Genomic DNA, 16728 nt, shown 5'->3' on the forward strand with positions numbered 1-16728 from the left:
TAAAGAGACAACCAGAAGAAACCTCTCATTCATATTCTAGAGGTAGATGACAAAGAACAAAACTTAACATATAAATGTGAATAATTCAATTACCTTCTTCTTCTTGGTTCTGCTGCTGGCAGCAAAGAGATCGAAATGCATCTTCCTCGTGCTGGATGATCCTGTGCAGGATAATCCATGGAAGCACTGAGGAGACGTATGGTTCTTTGGGTTCTTCCTGGACTGCCATACTGCAGTCTATGATCTAGTAAGGAAACAGACACCTTTATCTATAACATGGCAAGGAAAAGGCTCTTGCTTAAGACTGATGGACTTTTTCTTCTAGTCCAAAATACATACAGCCTCAGATCAGTGCCACAAATCACCTCTAGCCAACTGAATCAACCCTTGCATCATCACCATTGCAAACACCCTGCAAGGTCAGTGTTTGGAGTTAGCTACTGTTACTGACCATGTGGTCAATATGTGTCTAACATATTGAAATGAAAACTACAATGAAGAAGGTAACATGCACTTCCCTCCCCTCCAAAATCGCATACAAACAGTCATTGCAAGTGATAGCCATGGTAATTCAAGTGCAGGTGACCAGGCTACCTGAATGAGGTTGTTTGTCAGGCGAACAAGGCTTGGTGTTAAGGAAGACTCGTCCAGGATGCTGCTTTCTGAGGACAAGGCACTATCTATCCCTGTGAGCAGCTGTGTTACTGTAGCAACCCACTCTTCTTTAGCAGAGGCTGCTGTCATGTTAATCATCTGCTGAATTGCTTCATTCAAAGCCACTTCGGAGCATTCAAAGCACTGTTTGTAATCCTTCAGTTTGAGCAGGGATTCCTAGGGAAGATACACAGGAAAAATCCACTACAAGGAAGAAGGATTCATTTCAAACCACAAATGCAAAGAAATGCACTATATAACATGAATATGGCTGCTTTAATGGAAGGATAACCGAACACCTCTAAATTTCACATAAAAACAAGGATGAGAGTGGATGTTATATGGATGTACCTGCCAGAATATCATCATCGTATTTTTCTGATGGATTAAGTAAGATTCCATAAGATGCTTCTTCAAAGGATTCAAATTTATTAGAAATGATGACCTTTTTGCTGATTTCACATATGCCTCCAGTATCTTATTCCATATCAACATTCTCAGTAAAATAGTTATATTGACTGTATCAGTTGGTTCTATTGATGTCATTGTGTGTGTGTGTGCATATGTGACACCATTATTTTATATATACGTGCACACACATGTATATACAGCTGACGACCATTCTATTGACACCAATAGAGCTATGCTGTTTGGATTATTTACAGCTTTGATTCCATGGTTTGTTTTGCAAATAAGACTCATTACCCATTAACATCAACTCTCCAAACCCTTTCCTCCTCTTTTTAGGAATAAAACAGCTGCAAATCTTCATCCTTACTGAAAAGACATTTTTTAAGCAGCAAAGCAAACCTGCAGGAGCAGCAGCTGTGCTGGTCTCTCTGGTATGGATGTTACAAATTCCAGATGTTTAGCTCTGCCATAGCCATTAAAGCACAATGTTGGACGAAGCAGATGCACCACTGCGTTATAATCTCCTGACTCATACAGTCGCTGGATTTCTTCCAGAGACTGGCACCTCTCCAGAGACTTCAGGTTCTTATCAATCTGTAAATGTCACAGATGGCACAATCAAACACTCATTTCAATTTCACATGCATTTGGACTACTGATGTTTCTCCTGGCAGTTTAGCTGTAAAGGTATTTGAGCTCTATAACTACAATCAGTCTAGGGAAAAAAAAACAACTATATAACACATCTCACAGATTTTTAATTATTACATTTTAGTTTTTATATACGAGCAATGTCATAACAACTTTAAACTCAATTATCCTCCCTCTGAAACGAAAGCCAGATCACACATTTTTTCAGTGCAAGAAAACTCATTAGAAGGACTTTGAAACGAAGGTAGCATGACCTGTGCAACACCAGGAAAAGAATGGAAGGGGGAAATTCCTTTCCTTGAAAGCATATGCATTTTTTACGTAGAGAACATTGACTACTGCTCATTTAAGCAATGGTGAAATAGAAGTTTAAGAACAGTCTGCAATGTTAATATAACAACCTACTGTTCTATATACAGAAGATTTAATAAAATAGATAAAAAAAGATAAATGTTTTTCCTTTTACATGAAAACAACCTGAAGTTGTACAGAACCAACAGATCCAAAAAGCATATTTCTGAAAGTGTCCTCATTTAACTATGAATCTGTCTTTTTACTCTTAGAATAATTAAGTACAGTAAATTCCCTTCCCCAAAGGCATACTGCATTGATGACCTTTGAGACTGGCTTGGGATGGAATGAGAAGGATACACCTACAAATTAAGGCTTACCTCTTCTAAAGAGACAAGAGAATCAACATGCAGATTAGGTAACCGGATTACGATGCTGCCCGCATCACCAGCTTTGGCTTGCATTGCAGTGGCATTCTGCAGCATTTCAGTACAAATATCATAATTTTCAAGTGCCTGTTCCATGTCACCCTATAGAAAGAGTATAGAAAAACACTTTGGTCCAAATATATTTCTGTAAGCACATGAAGTTTAGTACATGAGAATTCCTACTCTACTCCCACCTCTGTTCTTCCGGAAAAATTGTTATACCAAGTAGTAAGATGATACCAGTATGTTCCAAATTGATTTTATTCTTGTATTTAAAAGAGGTGAGATTCCTGTACTGCATCCTTGAGCAGCTTTGGTCTTAACTGCTGTGAAAGTTGTTATGAGTTAAATTCAAAAGGAAAACCAACCTGCAGTGCTAGGAAGCGAGCTTTGAGCCAATATACTCGAGTCACAAATTCCATCCATCCTTCCTCAAACAGATCTCGCTGCGAGGATGCAAATGACAATTGCAACAGGTCTCCCAAGAAATGAGTTCCTGGGAAGTCAGGACCAAATTTTCCATTCATAGAGGCAGCAGGGCAATTTCGTGGAGAAACTGCAAATCAGTAAATTATGCTTTATCATAAAGTTACTAACATGAAGAATCTTCCACACACCAGTATTTCAAAAGTACTGATCTTCTTTTAATGCAAACATTCATAAACAAAAAGATGAGCATCGTTTCAGATCTGTATTTTAAAAAAATAAGGTTCTGAAAGCTAATGAATCCCTAGGGAAAAAAAATAAACCTCTTATCTAAATTATTCTTAGAATCTGATGCAAGAAATATATGATTCCCACCTGTAGAGCTCTTGCCTTTGGTCAGTAGCCACTGATCTAGTTGCAATTCCATGCAAGAAAGGCTCATCAGCATCATATCCTGAAAGAAAAGAAAAATAAATAAAAAGATAAACACATAGATATATCAAGAAATAGACTACAGAAATAAAGAAAAACAAATAAATTGAATTTGCAATTTATGTGAAAGCGGACCTTCCAAATTGTCATCATATGATTTCTGTACTAAGGTGTAGCTATCTTTACCTCTGTCCGAAGAAAAATGTATAACTGCTTTTAAAAGCAACAACACTGAAAAGGAGTAATGAAACATCTCAGAAAAATACCATAAAAGAATATAATCAAAGAAATGCCCAAACTTGGAAAAAAAGTGACATCCTCATTATTGTACCAAATTGAAATATTATTCAGATAGAATATTTCCACTGAAATATTCTTTAAGGCTACTTTAACAAACTCTCACTTGGCCAGAGAAACACAACTGCAAGGCTGACTTCAGAGCACATCCCTTTCTCACCACAGGAAATATCCACCACGGGAACGTGACCTGGGGGTGACCATGAGAATCTTTTAATCTTGGACATCTTATCCAAGCTAAGAAACAATTTTTCATCAAACAAGCATTGCAGGTACCCATGCCTAGCGTGATCATCACTAAGTGGATATAATATGTTGGGAAGATGGGAAAAGATAGGAACTTTTTACCAAAAACAGCCAGTAACTGTTGGCAAAAGAACACATGCTGCCCCATACTTTAGTGTTAAGAATAATTGGTTGTCCTATTCTAACACATTGTGAACATTTATTGCAAGATAGTTTTAACGGTGTAGTGCTACTTCATGCCAGATTTATTAACTACAAAAGTAGAAATAAAGATATGATTTATAAGCTTGGACTGTATTCCCAAATTCTAATGAAGTAAAAATGTCAGCGTGTCACATGAATGACCCTGGAGGAAAAATGTATGAACTTAAGTTCTAGCTAAATTTCCAAAAGTACTCTCAATATTAGTACATTATTCAATATATTAAAATGTTAAATCAGGCCAGAAACATGTTTCTAGGATATATGATAGAATCACTGACATATCAAAAGAAAGAAGCTTAAGTCCAATATTTTTTCAGCATTTATGTCCATGGGACTGAATATGTATTCTACTTTTATTAGAATATTAACACTTGTTGGGCAAAATTACGAAAGCATATTAATAACTGCCACTACAGATCTCTACTAAGTTTTGTGAAGAATACACTCTTTTCTGATTACATTCATAGGAGTAAGGTTTACAGGTCCATTCAGAAAAAACAGGAGCTCAGGAAAAGGCACTTTGCCCCCACATGGCGCAATACAGTTTCAGGGAAAGAAAGGTAAGAAGGAGGAATACTGTGTTACCTTTATATGTTGATTACTTGAGTCTCTCAGTAAAGGATTGGGAAGACTATTACTGTGCTTTCTCCAGCTGTTATAGATACTACGAACCACCTCAGATAAGCCAGGAGGCCACTTTACCAGGAACTTTTGGCTAATTACTTTTAGGTATCTCATCATCAGCTCCAAAATCCCACCATTGTTCAGGTTATCCAGCAGGAATTCGTGAACGTCTTGTTTCTCTGGAAAGCAGGTCAATACAAAACAATAAGCGTTTAAGGTCAAGACAGAAAACGACTTGATTCAAGTTAGTTTCAAAGCAAGTGATATACACCAATCTTGTGGAAAGGCCATGGTAATTTTTCTGGGTTGCATAACTACTGAATGAAGCCACTACATTCTACTATGTTCAAATGGGAACATCTGTTAGAATAATAATTCTTCTGTATCTTCTGGGCATTAGACAGGAAGATGCAGAAAATAAAGCATAGAAAAGGAATGAACCAACAAAAAAAGGAAATTTATAATGAAATTCCTACCAGATTCCATAAATGTTGTTGAATCAAATGACAATCTATGTGGTCCAACATGCTGGAAATTCTCTTCTTTAATCTCTGACTGCACCTCATAGTTATTGAAAGGATCCTCCTCCTCCTCTGGATCTAGTTTCCTCAATCTGGGGGAAAGGGGAACAAAAAATAACCCTGGTAAAACCCTCATTCTTTCCTTCAACAGAGAGCAAAACCTAAATGTGGCACATTATGCAGATTTTAACAATGAAAAAGCAGTAATTGAAGCACCTTCAGAGATTGAAATCTTCTTCCCAAATCTTATCAAGGCAAGAAAGATTTAAAACAAGATGTCTAAGTAAATAAACATAGAAAGCAATGTTACAGAACCTTAAGGCTCTATAACTAAACATTAACAAAAATGACACGCCTGCTTTCAATGCTTGGAATAATTAAGTTTGAAGCAAGGAAACGGGACTATGACTTCAGATTACAATGTTTTCTCTTTTTTTTTTTTTTTTAAGCAAATATAGGCTAACTTTTTCTTTTCAAATAAACCCCCCAAAAAACAGAGTTGCAATGCAAAAGAAGGTTGGCTTTTAGTCTGCATGTCAATTAATGCAAAAAATTGTAAAAACAACAACAACAAAAAAAATTCAATCTCAGCCTTTTGACCTCTCTCTCAAATATATATTTTTTAAAATTTTTCATTTTTTTATATATATTTCATGACTTTGCATGAAATCAACTTGCTAGCTGTATAGAAGTAATCTGCATTTTACAAAGCATTAACAAGAATATTTTCTTAATAACTTCACATGAGTTCAACCAGATAAAGTTGTGTGTCCACAAAAAAAGTGCATAGAAGCTGCTACAAAACAGAACATGAAATATAGTTTATGATACAACCAAGCAGTGTACCTGGAAGGAAGGAATTTGACCAACAGTTCTTGAAAATCAACCTTCTCCTCTTTTTTACATTTGGTATTACGGACTCTCGCAGATCTCCTTTTTGCTGTTTCACCGCTTTCTTCCATAATTCTCTTTCGCTTCACCCCTTTCTTAGACTTATCAGCAGCCGATGTATCACCTAATAAAAGAATAAAATAGAAAAAACTCACAGGTCAAAATGTCAAACAAAACAGTGGATAACCTTTACTTCTTATAATTTCCTTCCTAGAGCCAAGGTAAACTCAACAAAATTGAAAATTGAAATAAATCACTGCTGGAAATGAGATTTAATCTTAAAGATGATAAAACTCAAGCATGAAGCATGAGTCAATAGCACAAAGCCAGAAACTATTAAATACTCATGCACAATTAAAAACAACCAACTCCCTCACCCTGACACACACCCACAAATAAATAACCCCCTACTCCCAAAGCCATTAGACAGAAAAATAATGAATATTGGTCGTATAGCAGAGTTACTAACCAGTGATTTTTTTTTCAGGCAGTGTAGGTGGCTTTCACTTTTCTAATGTGAATGGTTAGACAGACAGCATAGCTTCATAGGACTCAATTGTCCTTTTTCTACTACGTCCTATACATACACTGAAGATTTTAAATCTACCAAGTAGTAGTTTAAAGTCAGCATTTCCTAATACATTCTGTAGTGCTTTTTCATGCTTTTTTTATGATGAGATGTGAGAACCTCAGGCTGCTGTACCTTGTTCACCAACAGTAGCTCCTGATTCCAATAAATTCTGATTCTGACTTGGAAAATTGGGGGTCACTGGAGTATAATTTAATACAGGATCTGGCATTGTCACCACTGGATTAGTGTTGACAGGGGTTGGCTGAATAACACTGACAGGAGCAGAGGTAGGAGAAAGAATCAGTTGTTGAACTGGGTCTCGATATTCTGAGAGGTCAATTCTCTTTCCAAGACTAGGTCGAGGAGGGTCACAAGTTGTGAGGTGGTGGTACATGGCAAGTAAAGTTTCTCCTAAACACTTCCATCTGTGTATGAAAACATAATGACATCATTTCATTAATTTTGTCATATTTTTTATATTATTTTTACAAACCTGAAAGCATTCAACATTACACTTCAACTGTAAGGTGTAGGGAAAAATAGATTATTGATGTGACAGGAATATACATCATATATACAATATACATCAAATGTCAGACCTGGAACAGAGATTCTTACTGGCTTCCTTTCTAGGATATACCACTTAACAAGGAGTAAGAAAGGGCAATAAAGTTTCCAAACAAAACAGGAAAATGAGTTACAATAGGAAGGAAGAAGAGACAGGGCATGTGCTTTATCTCAAAAAAGCATCAAACAACAAGAATATATAATTTCCTCAATAGTGACTGCATATCAAAAAATAGTAGAAAAAAAGGTTTTCAGGTTCTGTATTTAATCAACAAATGATCTCAATCTCAGCTACAATTAGAAGCAACTTCACTAAAACCTGCTTGAGTACTAATGTATTTTGCAAGGCAGATATGTGCAATAAAAACAAAGACTTTCTAACTTAATAGAGAGGTATTAAACAATTTTAAAATATGTTACTGCAAATGAAGAATTGTAATTTATTTCAAAGTATCCATTTCTCCATATGGTAAGAACATTTTAAAAAAAGCAAAACTTACTTTGAATTGCACAAATTAGCAACATAGGTAAGTTCCAACGCTATGGCTGCAGCAGCTGCCAAATCATGGAATGGCTACCAAATTATACTTAAATTTTTCTTACTTCCACTGCAGTTTTCATTCAAAATGTTAAATTGATAGATAGGGGATTTACATTAAAAGTACAAGCAGAAGAAAACAGCCAACAGATGAATAAAATATGAAAACTTAAAAAAAAAAATATATATATATATTATATATATTCTAAAGAAATTTGAGGTAAACCACAGTGGTCAGCCTAAGTGGCTTCATTAAAAAAAAAAAACAGTGGCAAAAAGAAAACAGGAAGACCTACGTCAAGAAGGGAATTGGCTGGACAAGCTTGAGGTCTGGTTCTCTCTCTCGCACGAGCAAAGCCTGTCTCTTCTTACGTAGCTCCAGCGCTTCATCCATGATCCTTCCCGTTTCAGCTGCATTCACATTTACATTATGAATAGACATGTCACTAAGAAATAACAAGAAATGAAGACAAGTTAAATCTTTTTGAAGCAGGAGATAACCATTTGTGATTCTCCTACAGTGTAGCAAAAATAAACAGTGTTGGAACTAGCATTCAAAGAACATTTTTACCAGTTTTACAGCAAGCATATGGAAAGGCTCCTCATGAGGAATCTTTCTTCCCAAAAAAACTAAAAGGGAAATAGAGACTCTCTAGGATGCTTTGCTTTTCTTTTTGAACATTGATAGCTCAAAGTTTTGGTTCATCAAAAAATATATATGGCTGAAAAATTCCTTTCATTTCAAGGTGTAACTCTGAGCAATTTCACTTTATCACATAAAAGTTGTTTTTTGTTTTGGGGGCTTTTGTTTGCTTGTTTGTTCTTTTTTTATTTTATTTAGGAAGAGAAGCAGCTCTAACAAAACAGATAAGGATGTGAATGCTTTAGATACCGGCTACAAATGCATAAATAAAATGAAACAAAGTAAGAGGGATTAAAAATGATATAGTCAGTAACAGCAAACAGAATTTCTTCCCTTTACATGAATCCTCCCTACCCCCAGCAACTATTGCAGAACATTCTGCCAGTAGCATATTCTTTCAGCTTAAAGAACTCCCTATCACCAGCTCTTCCCACACCACAAATACTGTATAGACTATAGGATTCACCATTTGAGAAACATCCTCAGGGAATCTTTCCGGAGGCATGGCTGCTCCTCAAAGATCCTCTCCTTCAGAACCAGCCCTTTGCTGTACAGACAATCCTTTTCCAGAGCTTTGCAGATAAAGTACAGGCATGCTGACAGGGAAATAAAAATGTAATCGTCAATCTGTCACGTTGGCTCATTCAAAAGCTCCCATTGAATTGGGGGTTTAATATAAACCACTAAACACCAGTTAAATATAGTATTTCTATAGACCAATGGTGGTAACAAAAAAGGAAGAGAAGCTGTCACTATTCTGTTGAATAATGAATTCAAGACCTCCCAGCTCCTGATTTTTCCTGCAGCTTCCAGAGCGACATACATCTCCAGAAATTTTGCATCCTTTCTGCAATAAAAGCTAAGTTACATTTCAATGTTGTCTGTAAACAGTTTGTTTCTTTGATGAACTAAAACACTCTATGTTGATCAGTTCTGGCTATGTAGGACCAGGTCCCAAAAGCTCTAAGGTGAAATACAACCTTCTAAGATTTTGGAGAGCTCAGGGTCAGGCCCTATAATACGAAACAATTTATGGAAGATCTAACAACATGGACAGACTATAGAGTAAAAGTTCAAATAATTTCAATTTTTATTTCATCTATGACAATATGATTTGAAGTCCATTTCAAGCATTTTCCAACAGCAATGTATTCTTTAGTGATATTCATCTACTTGACTCCTGACTGAACACAGAAGTCTAACAGTTTTCTTTCCTTTTCTCCTTTCTTTAATTCACCATTTGTGATCAGCTCTGATGAACTTAAGGAAATGCAAATATACTTACTCGTATAGTCACTAAGGGTGTACAAGACCGTGATAAGGTTATCTAGACAAGGCCAGTGGTCAGGGTTACATCGGAGACCTTCTTCAAAGGCATGACGAGCCAAAGGCAGGCGGACTAGTTTTATTGCTACGCGGCCAATTTTATACCACAGGTTGACATCAGTAGAGTCCAGCATTACAGCCTAGAAGGCATAACAAATATAATATTATTTGCATTTAAGACGTGCTTGTCCGTGGGGATTAGCATTGCTTTGTTCTTCAACGGGACCAGTAATGGCATGGGGACTGAATGGTGGGCAAGTTATGACATATAATGTCTAGAAGTACTAAGAATTCACACAAATATGGAGTATGCTGGATGGAGTACCTCTGTATTTGGTTCAGTTTTTGTAAGTACTGAGGCACCACTCTTATTTCAACTGTACCTCCAAATAAAACTCCATGGCTGTCTCCAAGTCATCCCGTTGGGCTGCCAGCTGTGCTAGGTTTTTGTAAGTGGAATATTTTAACATCAAGCCTGGATGCTTCAGCCCTTCTTTCTCATCACCAGGAAGAACTGCCTAGAAACGAAAAAAAAACACAACCTAGGAACTAGTTTGGAGAAGAAAAAAGATAGAAAAAAAAAAAGGCAGCAAATAACCTGTCAATTACACTGACATTTCTAGTTAACCAGTAAAATATATATATAAACAGTTTCTTTTTATTTTCATTCTCTAAATTTTACCAACCTCTCGCAGAAGACGAATCTCTAGAAGTTCATGATAAGCTTTAGCTGATTCTTCAAAACGGTCGTGTTTCTGGAGGTCCAAAGCTTTATGGTACAGAGCAAAAGCTTCTGCTTCCTGGGTTTAAAACAAGATTGGATCGGTTTTGCATTTATTTCATGGGGTTTTGGGAGGACTTCTGGAAAAACAGCAGTGCTGTTATTTACCAGTCCCCTCACAAAGAGTTTTGGAACTTTGCATTAAGTTTAGCTTGACAAAGGCAGAGAGTTCTAAAAGATACCATGTTTCTGTGAGTTTAATGAAGCTGACAGGCAACCAAAGAGACAAACCCCACTGTGCTCACCAAAATGGAAGTTTTCATCTCCCTTTGTGATCAACCTCTAAGATCCAATTCTTAGACAAAAAAGGATTTAAAACAAAAGTCTAAACCCCACCTGCATCTATTCAGCATCCTGATGGCTGCCTGCACCAAAAAATGGAGATCCATGTGATTAAAAAAAGATATTTCCTTTGTTCTACCTCACTGCTCAGCCTGTCCAGCAGCCAAAACATTCTGCAGTATGTTGATACTGCTACAGATCTGTAGCATACCCTTAACATTAGCATAACTGGTACCCCACACCACAGAACAGACTGAAGATTCAAGTCCAACACACCAGTTCCCTTTTATCTATACTGAAAGCACTGTAGTACGATAAGTTTTTATTAGTATTGCAGAGAATTAACCTTAATAACTCAATACTGCCCATTTCAGTGAAGTTTTAGCATGCTAAGGGAAAACTTCAAGAGATATTAACAGACTTTTCTTAAGCAGAAAACATGAATAAATGCCTGGAAATACAGATTAAAGGAGCATAGAATTCATATCAGATATGTCCAATAAGAAAATGGTCAGTTTCCTTACTTGAGCTTCTTTTGTCTGTGTCTTATGACTTTTGAAGTTATCTTCATAGTCATCCTCAATTGTGGAGCTTGCATTCAGTGCTGCAATTCGCATCTAGAACAGTAATCAAGACATGGCAAGGAACATTAAATCTACATGTATCTCAGTTCTCTTGAAAAACATGGATTTTCTTATTTTTAATTTACTTTGCAATATTGTGAAATCTCTAATACCGCACATGCTGTTACAAGAACAGCAATGAATTCAAGCATCATTAATTGCAAATGATCATATGACAAAACTGCATTTTTTTCAAAAATCAGCTGAAAAACCAAGCTTAAAATTTCAAGCATCTTTCAAGCAAGAGCTTCCTTAGAATGCAAATAAGCACTACAAGGAGATTCTGCAAATTCCTCAATTTATCCATACTTACAATAACTCTTACTATGTCAGTTTAATCTTAGTCTTGGGGTAGGAGAAAGTTTCTGGTTTTCTTTTTATCAAAACATCTAATAAAACCCTTGAGCTGGAATATCCCCTTACCATATTCAGAGCCATTTTAACGGTCGCTCTCCAGGAGCAGGAAGAAGTGCTAAATATGAACAGATCTGAAAAACAAATGGAATTAGAATATTTATTCTGTTCATAAAGAATTCAAATATTCAAAAATAATAGACAGGCTGAGCAACTTTAATCAACATCAATGTAACTGGCAGTCATATCCTCTACAGCTCTGCAAGACATAAAGTGTCCTACCACTTAAGAACTGACAACAACATTCAAATTAGTTTTAAGCCAGAGAAAATATCAAGCATATTCAATACTTCAGCACAGCTTTCAAAACTCTAAGCCTCGTGGGGTGTTAAGGAGTGTAAATCATAGTTTACTTACATTACTGAATTGCTATTGCTAATTGCCAAGGAAACTTTAAAGAAACAACGACTTTAATTCTCGTTTTTGCTTAAGCAGGAAGTTTGCAACAAACATTTAGCAGCTTTTCTCTCTGGGGGTCACAAGTTGGGAGAACAAAGCCAAATAGAACAGGCTAAATCTGCTGAACAACAGGACACAGCTGTAACCTCCATACGGCTTTTATTGTAGCATTTCAGACAGGTGGAGGGTTGTTTGGGTCTGTTTTTACTTTTTAAAACCAAAGCACTGTATGTGGCTGCAACCTGAACTTTGGAGGAGAGTAACATTAGTGTAAGTATCTGAGAATAAACTTTAATGCCACTTTAAACCCTTTTATAACAACACAGCTGTATCATTTGGGTGGTCAAAAATAAAGAATGTATATTAAAGTATTACAAATTGGTCTGTAGGATTTCAGTTATAAGAGTCTTAACTATTAATCTGTGGCTTTTACAGGTGTGCATATCATCAGAGGGCTTATTAAAGCCTTTGACTTTAAAATACATCTTTTTTTCTCCCCCTAAAAGTTTAAAACATGATCAGAAATTGAGAGTGAGAAATGAGAACTGGTGTGTGTTCCCTTGCTATTCACAGCTTACAAACTGTTGCCAACTTCAGGGCCTGAAACAGGGGGAGAGGTTTGGGCTTTCATCACTTCTGCTGTTGCTGCTGCTGTGCTCGGGACCTGTATCCCCCAGGCGCACTCTTCCTTTAAAGGGGCTTGTTTTCACTCTCTCATTCGCCCTCGAAAAGCCACCTTCGCTGCACCGGAGCAGAGGCCATTCTTACCGAAGGGCCACAGCGGGGACCGAGGGCACAGCTACAGCCCAGGGGCGCACGGGGCTGCCCGCGGCCTCCCCCGGCAGCAGCTACCCCGGGCCGGCGGGCGCAGGCGAGGCCGGGCCGGCAGGGCCGCGGCAGCGCCCGGCCGGACGCGCGGGGCGCGGGGCTCCCCCGGCCGCTCCGCAGCGAGAGGCGCCCGCGACCGGCGGCGGCCCCGGGACGCGCCTCGCCCGGCGTCTCCACGGCAACCTCCGCCCCGAGCGCGGCTCGCTAACAAAGCGGTCGTTCACTGGTCGAACGGCGGCTCCGAACGCAGCCAATCGCAGCGCTGGAGGCACAGGGGCGGGGCCAGGCGGGGCGGGCGGGGAGGCAGGTGTGAGGGTGGGCGCTCGCGTTACCAAGGAAACACTTCAGGTCTCCCAGGGGCCCCAACGGTCGCAACGGTCCCAACGGCCGCTGGGGCAGGCAGCCCTCTGGAGAGGCCATTAACTGTGGGCTCATTTTCAAGCCCACCGCGCTGGGGGTGATCCCATGGGCAGGTCCCCATGTCCCTCAGGCAGCATCAGCGGGATCAGCACGGCCTGCCCCTCCTGCCCACTCCTTCTTTTGAGCTGTTCATGGCCCTGCAGATCCCTCAAATCAGAAGGGAGTTGATTGGGCTGGAGAAAGGCCCTAGGAATAATATTTTCCAAGTAGCTTTGAGCATGGCTTTATTCCACTTTACAGAAAGATGAAAAAAAAAATTGACAGAACCTTAAACAGATTTCAGATAGTTTTTCCAATGAGTTTGAAAATCATCCCAAAGTTAATGGCCTCACCTAAAGTCTGCCGTGGTGAGACATGGAAACATGTTTTTACGTGACTGGGAGACAGGGAAGGTTTCATATGGTGACATCATGGGTCAGGGTGGCATCAAGTCAAACAATTAAAAAGAAAAATCCTTGTGGAAACAATGTGACCAGCAAGCGAGCTGGTGGCACTGGTGTGAGCGTCACACGCACAGGGCGTCCTCGGCCCCATAAAGGCCTCCTCACAGGCCTTGGTACATGTTCACACACTACTTCAATAGAAACAAACAATATTTATCTACACCATTATCAAGCTAATAAAACCCCTCATTTTGGTCTGGTTGAGTGTAATTGCCTTTATATGGAATAATGTCCCATTGCCCGTGTGGCTATCAGAGGCTACATTGGAAGGGCATCCCGGGAGAGCTCCCCTGGATCCCATTTCAGGCTCTTTTGGTTTAGCGTGAGTCATGCCTAAATAGCATTTTTTAAATCTGGTTATCAAACTACATTCAATAAACTTATTTAAAGTAATTTTTATTGTAAAAGCTCCTAGTGAAGGATGACTAGGGAATGCAGCTGTGTAGTCTGGGAATAGCAAGCAGGACGGTATTACAAGTACAAGAAGGTCATTGCTTGTAGGAATCAGACCAGAAGAAACTTTCTGTTTCCTATGCAGGAACCTATGCATAACCTATGTTATGTTGCTTTCTAGAATATTGATTAAAAGCAAAGGAATTTAAGTAGCCTGAAGCTGTCCCAATTTGTATCGCAGACAGGTCTCCCACCCTATACATCACCCCATACATCATCCTGAATGTATGAAGTGCAGCATTGGCTTTGAGGGAGTCCCAGCTTTCCATCATGATATGCTCAGAACAAGGCTGCCATCCATACAAACAGTAGCCCCACACTGTTATCACTGCAAAATAACTTCAAAAGCTGTCGTGATTAAGTAAATATCTTTAAAGCTATCATGATTGTGTAAACACCTTTCTGCCAGTAGTGCCTTTCAGCTTGCTCAAGGCCTTATTTGCTCTCTGTCCTTTGCAAATAGGCAGAAAGTTCGTCCTTGCTTCAGAGGCTTTAAAGCTATGAAATGGTTACACAGTCTCCCAGATCAGGTCATTGCCTTTGAATTCACAAACATGCCTATACAGAGTTCACAAACCAGCAGACGCCACTTCTGGGAACAGGATTGTTGGTCAATCTTAAAACGTTAAGCCTAGAAAGTTGCAAATATCAGTACAATGGTTTAAAATACCTACTATAGTTGGGACATACTAAATCTAACTGTCAGGCTGGCTCTATACCATAAAAAAGAACAATCTATATATTTTTATAGCATTATATTTGAGTTCCAGATAAAGGTGGTGTGTCTGATTTTCTCCAAGTAGCAAATATAAGCAAAGAAGATATCACAAAACGATTCCTGGTTCTGTTTGTTTCTGTGCGCTGCTGCTTAATATTTTAACTGCTCACTTATTTAAAACCTGCAAATCCATGAACCATGAAATTCTCAAGACGTTCCCTGACCCTTTCACTGTGATTTTGCAGTGTACCGGGATGTTTTGTCGGACTGATGCCAGAAAGCAGATAAAACATGGAAACGTGTGAGGAAGTCACAGTCAGCCTTGCACAATCCTACGCAAAAAATACCTCTCCCTTACTGAGGTCCCATTTGCCTGGGGTAAAGGCACCGTAGCTGGGCTGTTGGAGGAAGCCCAGAAATCATTTAATTCTGGCATTTTTGTATGAAATGCTCTTTCCAAGCTTTCCCTCTCCTCCCTTATCCCTGCCTGATCAGCTCAACAATGCTGGGAAAGACAGTCCCAGGCAAGAGCAACCACACGGAGCAACTGAGGAGGAAAGGGAGGAACAGAGCCTGCAGGAATGCCGAGCAGTGGCCAGGAAGGAGAGCAGGGGCACAGGGCACCACGGGCCCTAAAGAAAACAAAGACTTGGGCAATAATTCCAGCCTGTTACTTCACTGAACAGAAGGACGGCCAAAGATAAAAAAAAAAAAAAAAAAAAAAAAAAGCCGATAACCAAGAGATTATTTATCTTTTTTTTACCTTCAGTTTAATTAATAGAAGTGAAATATCAATTTTGGAATAAAAAAAAAAAAAAAAAAAAAAAAAAAAGGAGCATTTCACAGACCAAAATTAAAGCCACATAATTTTCTATATGTTTTAAATTAAGCTCAAGATGAACAAGTCCTTCTGCATCCCAGTGGCAAAATGGTGGCTTTCCACCCTCTCCCCTGCAGCAAAGAGCAGTACTTTTTGAGTTACAAGTATATTTCATACTCAGGTCATCTGTTTATTATCCTCATTGCAAAAACTATTAATTGAAGACACCTGGAATAATGCAGAGACCTTGCCAGCCCTGATATCTGTCTCCTAACAATGAGAAATGAGAAAACAAAAGTAAAGTTGTAAGCCAATAAAATGACACTTATCAAAAAAGACTTTGACACATTTTATTGACCCAATCAATGTCTAATCTGATACATAACTAACCTGATACATAAATTTGTGTTTGCTAATATATATCTGATAGAGATTCTGCAGACTAGAAGATATTTCTGCTGCAGAGGGAATAATTAATTTGAGAGAGCAACCAGAAGAGAGAGTTTCAACTACTTTGAGACCTCAGGTCATAAACAGAATTAGAAGCCCTTCAGCCTCATGTTCCTATGGATTTCCGTGTCCCAACAGCATGCCCTTAGTTTCTCTGAGCTTCTGTGTCTAGGACCTGACAAAGTCAATAAATGGAAAGGAAACTGATAATTGTTTTAATTGTTTTAAGGCAGTGGAAGACAGAGATTATGGTACATGAAAGTACCATATTTTTGTTATAACAAAATCTCACACATATTCCAGTTACAAAACAAAAGGGTCCCAAAACCCAACACATTTCTCTCCAGAGTGAGGTATTCTGTGACAGCAGTGCCTT

At 38.5% G+C, this 16728-nt stretch overlaps 1 protein-coding gene across 1 annotated transcript in view; it reads right to left on the reverse strand.

Moving 5' to 3' along the window:
- The window catches only part of CABIN1 (calcineurin binding protein 1), a 93205-nt gene extending 81325 nt beyond the window's left edge, over nt 1-11880 (reverse strand). Inside the window, exons 1-17 of the mRNA XM_026037611.1 lie at nt 11831-11880; nt 11309-11401; nt 10408-10521; nt 10105-10239; nt 9681-9861; nt 8862-8991; nt 8049-8198; nt 6780-7072; nt 6032-6200; nt 5141-5277; nt 4626-4843; nt 3237-3315; nt 2804-2991; nt 2388-2537; nt 1465-1659; nt 595-831; nt 94-244 (exon numbers count right to left, since the gene is read on the reverse strand). Of these exons, the coding sequence (XP_025893396.1) occupies nt 94-244; nt 595-831; nt 1465-1659; nt 2388-2537; nt 2804-2991; nt 3237-3315; nt 4626-4843; nt 5141-5277; nt 6032-6200; nt 6780-7072; nt 8049-8198; nt 8862-8991; nt 9681-9861; nt 10105-10239; nt 10408-10521; nt 11309-11401; nt 11831-11845 (2635 nt within the window). The 5' untranslated portion in view covers nt 11846-11880. The remainder of the gene's footprint in view (nt 1-93; nt 245-594; nt 832-1464; nt 1660-2387; nt 2538-2803; nt 2992-3236; nt 3316-4625; nt 4844-5140; nt 5278-6031; nt 6201-6779; nt 7073-8048; nt 8199-8861; nt 8992-9680; nt 9862-10104; nt 10240-10407; nt 10522-11308; nt 11402-11830) is intronic.
- Between the last annotated feature and the right edge of the window lie 4848 nt (nt 11881-16728).

Source organism: Nothoprocta perdicaria, unplaced genomic scaffold (genome assembly GCF_003342845.1).
Source record: "Nothoprocta perdicaria isolate Ctin4 unplaced genomic scaffold, notPer1 scaffold_2, whole genome shotgun sequence".
NCBI classification, from domain to species: domain Eukaryota; kingdom Metazoa; phylum Chordata; class Aves; order Tinamiformes; family Tinamidae; genus Nothoprocta; species Nothoprocta perdicaria.